Source organism: Panthera leo, chromosome A2 (assembly GCF_018350215.1).
Source record: "Panthera leo isolate Ple1 chromosome A2, P.leo_Ple1_pat1.1, whole genome shotgun sequence".
Classification (NCBI taxonomy): domain Eukaryota; kingdom Metazoa; phylum Chordata; class Mammalia; order Carnivora; family Felidae; genus Panthera; species Panthera leo.
The window spans coordinates 11707536-11711551 of NC_056680.1; the positions used below are offsets into that span (position 1 = coordinate 11707536).

Sequence of the window (4016 nt, forward strand, 5' to 3'; positions counted from 1 at the left end):
AATGTGGAGAAAGGGTAATTTATTTTGAGGCTTAGAAGAGTGAATGCATAGGAAACCCTTCCCACAGCATTTGGCAAACAACAGGCCCTCATATGTGACAGACATCCTTAGGTTTATTATTGTAAAACATCTTCTGACTGCAACTCAAATATCTGACCACAATTTAACTAAGAATTTACACCAATGGAAACCCCCCCCTCCCCCAGATGCTCAGACATATGGTTTCCCAACCCCAGCATGGGAGTCAGACAGACCTAAAGTTGCATGTGACCCCTTCCTTCACGTGTTGTGTGACTTCTACCAACAATTCTTTTCTGCATAAAGGGGTACCTACACCCTTGACCTCTCTTTGTTCTATCTTCAGATAGCACTATGCCTTCCAACAAATACCCCAGATAGATTCAAGTAACCACAGCAATGAGAACTTGATGTTTATGGAAAGTAATATGGGGAAAAAGGAAGAAGACTTTCCATAAGCTGTCAGAAAGCAACTTCCTGTAAACACACTTTACGTTATTACCCAAACACTGAACCCTTTCCTCCACCCACTCTCTACCCCTCCCTCCCTCTCTCACTTCACTTCGGATTCTGATATTCTTCACTCTACTCAGATCAACATAGTAACCTCCTTAGGATCTATTCCTTCCAAAGACAGTGAAGAACCATTAACGTTCAACCATTCCCTTAGAGACAAATAGTTAATCTTATTTTGTGCATTTGTTATAATTAAAAGATAATATATACAATACTGGACACAGTTCCTGCTTAGAAAAGCCCCAATTCTGGCAGCACTGGTTTTTCCTATTTTTGTTTATCCTTATGTTGGTGAAGGAGAAATTCCTCTCTTGCATGTGCATTCAATAAGAACCATGGGCATCAGTGCCCAGACATCCATGTGATGCTCCCCAATAGCCCAAGGGTAGAGAACACAACATAGACAGAATATAGGAAGGAGTTCATCACATGGGGTCAAGAGCAATGAGGTGACGATTACTACAGACTATGGAAGACAGGGTCAAACAAATTGGAGAAAAACAAATACCCAGCATGTATCCATAATCTATCAATGTGTGTCTTTTCACATACATGAATCCTTACAAAAGCTCTATGGAGACAGACCTCATTATCACCAGCCATGCTATCATATTTCCTCACCACCAACTGGCCTTCAGGAGCTTAAGGGACTGAATTTTCTCTGGAAGCTTTTCTTTAAGGCATTCTTGAGCTCCTTATTCCTGAGGCTGAAAATGATCGGGCTGAGAAAGGGGGTGAAGACTGTATAGGTGGTGGCCATCAGGGTGTTACTGTCCATAGAATGGGGGCCCTTGGGCTTGAGGTAGATAATGGAGGCAAAGCCATAGTGCACAATGACCACCGTGAGGTGGGACACACATGTGGAGAAGGTCTTGTGCCTGCCCTCAGCAGAGGGGATCCGCAATATGGCGGCCACGATGAAGACATAGGAGAGGACGATGAGGAATAAACAGCCCATCAGAGCTGAGACACACACCAGGATCACAGCCAAGGTGACGGAGGATGTCTCCTTCCCACAGGCCAACTTTAGAAGGGAAAGCACGTGGCAGACAAAATGGTGGATCACATTAGACCCACAGAAGGTGAGGTGAAAAACTATCAGTGTCAACATCATTCCCATGACTGAGCCACCAGCCCAGGACAAGGACACAAGGCGGGCACAGCCACGGGGGCTCATGAGCACATGGTAGCGCAGGGGGTGGCAGATGGCCACGTAGCGGTCGTAGCCCATGATCATGAGCAGGAAGGAGTGGGTGAAGCCAAACGTGAAGGAGAAAAACATCTGGCTGGCACAGGCCGTCCAGGTGATGATGCGGTGGGTGAAGAGCATGTCAACCAGCATGCGAGGGGTGACGGCAACGGTGAAGAGAATCTCAGAGGTGGACAGGGCGCACAGGAAGAGGTACATGGGCGTGTGCAGGCTGCTCTCGCTCCAGACTGTGGCCATGATGAGCAGGTTCCCCAACAGCGTGAACAGGTACATGAGCAGGTACAGCAGGAAGAAAGTGGGCAGAAGATGCCTTGGGAAGTTAGAGAATCCCACGAGGATGAACTCAGTCACCATGCTATAGTTCTGACCAGCCATGGGTGCTGCATCTGGTGAGATCAGAAGGGGAATGGTGACCAGCATGACAATCGTGAGTCTATACAACAATGTACCCGGGGGAGACTACAGACGCAGTATGTTAGGATTGGGAAAGTGACCCGGATACTCACTGGTTCTGCTGTTCTTTAGCATGGAACTGAAAGTCATGAGCGGTGCTATAAATAAGAAAAAGAAAGAAGGTGTACAGATGGGAAGGAAAGAGACATGCTCCTTCACCCAGAAAAAGTAAAGAATGAAGACATAAGGTACCACAGCAATAGAGAGCACAGTCTGCAGAAGACAGGATCGGCTCGCAACACTCAGTATTTCTCACAGAATTACTCCAGCAGTAATCATTCAAAGTATAAACTTTAAGTAATACTAAGATGACATTCCCAACGGTGACACAAACTATAAAGACATGGCTCGCCAACATTGTGGTCTGGTGATTTCTTAACACTCAAGAAAATGTGAGACTCTGATGGGTTCCTGTTTGGGTGCAGTACAACTCTCTGTTTTCACCATATTAGAAATTAACACTGAGATTGTCTGAAAATATATAGTATGGATACATTCATGGGACACCTGAAGGTTCAGTCAGTTAATGGTCTGACCCTTGATTTCTGCCCAGGTCATGATCTCACAGTCGTGAGATCAAGCCCCAGTTTGGCATCAATACTGAGCATTGAGTCTGCTTATGATATCTTCTCTCTCTCTCTACCCACCCCCACTTGCACATGTTCTCTCTCTTCTCCCTAGAAAAAAAGAAGGAAGGAAGGAAGGAAAGAGGGAAGGAAGAAGGAAGGGCGGTAGGGAGGGAAGGTGGGAGAGAGGAAAGAAAGAAAGAAAGAAAGGTCAACCTGTTCAAACTGCAATATAAGTCAAACTGTCAATATAAGTAACATATTTTTAGGAAAGTAAGTACATTTACAAAATTAACATTTAGTGAGAAGCGTGGCTTTAAAAAACATTTTAACAAATTTGGAGACCAATTGATGCTCATTCTGCTTCTTCATTCAGCCTGTGGCAACATGTTGTTTTAGTCGAGCATATGATGAAGATACATCCTCACCTTCATTGGAAAAGTAAGCACCTGATGGTCCCCCAGAAAGGGTCTCCGGGACTCCAGGGTCCTCATATCACACTTTGAAAACTTCTGTTATACGGTATCTAGGAACTAATCAAACACAAGCAATACCTCCAGATTCAGACATGTTAACCATTAGTAAAAATGTCGATGGCTATCTGAATACACAAAGGATAATCCACTCTCTTTGGTGGATGAGCGAATATGGTAATGATTACATCATCAGTATACCTGCATGTTCGGCTACAGTGAATCAAACGTACATTTGATAAAAGTTTCCTTAAGTTCCTTCTGGAAAATAAAGTCAGTGCAAAACCATACCAGTCTTCTAAAAAAAATGGGTTAACTAGGAGAGAAATGCCCTGGCAGGTGTGGAGACCCATGACAGACATCATACACATCGTTGTCATTTTCAAGTGTGACCCTGGAGCAGCCACAGACAGCGATCAAGTTGGCTACATACCTCAGAAAGTACCCCAGCGTGATTCAAAACTTGATACAGGTGGGAGCACAAATCCAAGAGAAAAGATGGATGGTTTAGGAGTCCGTGGTGGGAACACTGGCCCTTTTATGAAGCAAAGCAAATCTGAATTTCTGCCTAAGGTCATACACACGAGTGGAATCCAGGTGGATTCAAGACTTAAATATGCAACACAATGCCCTGAAGGTAGTAGGAGAAGGTGTTGGAAAATACTTCTGTTGATGTAGGAGTGGGGAAGGACTTCTTAAACAAACTTCAGAAGCACAAACCTGAGGTGGTTTTGAAAGACATGAAAACATCAGCACGATGTGTTTCTGTTCAACAAAATA

The 4016-nt window shown here is 44.4% G+C and overlaps 1 protein-coding gene across 1 annotated transcript; it reads right to left on the reverse strand.

The window, feature by feature from the left end:
• Nucleotides 1-1168: 1168 nt before the first annotated feature.
• LOC122213348 (olfactory receptor 10H3-like) lies at nucleotides 1169-2119 on the reverse strand. The gene has a single exon (XM_042927473.1). The coding sequence runs from the start codon at nucleotides 2117-2119 to the stop codon at nucleotides 1169-1171; it is 951 nt and encodes a 316-aa protein (XP_042783407.1).
• Nucleotides 2120-4016: the final 1897 nt, after the last annotated feature.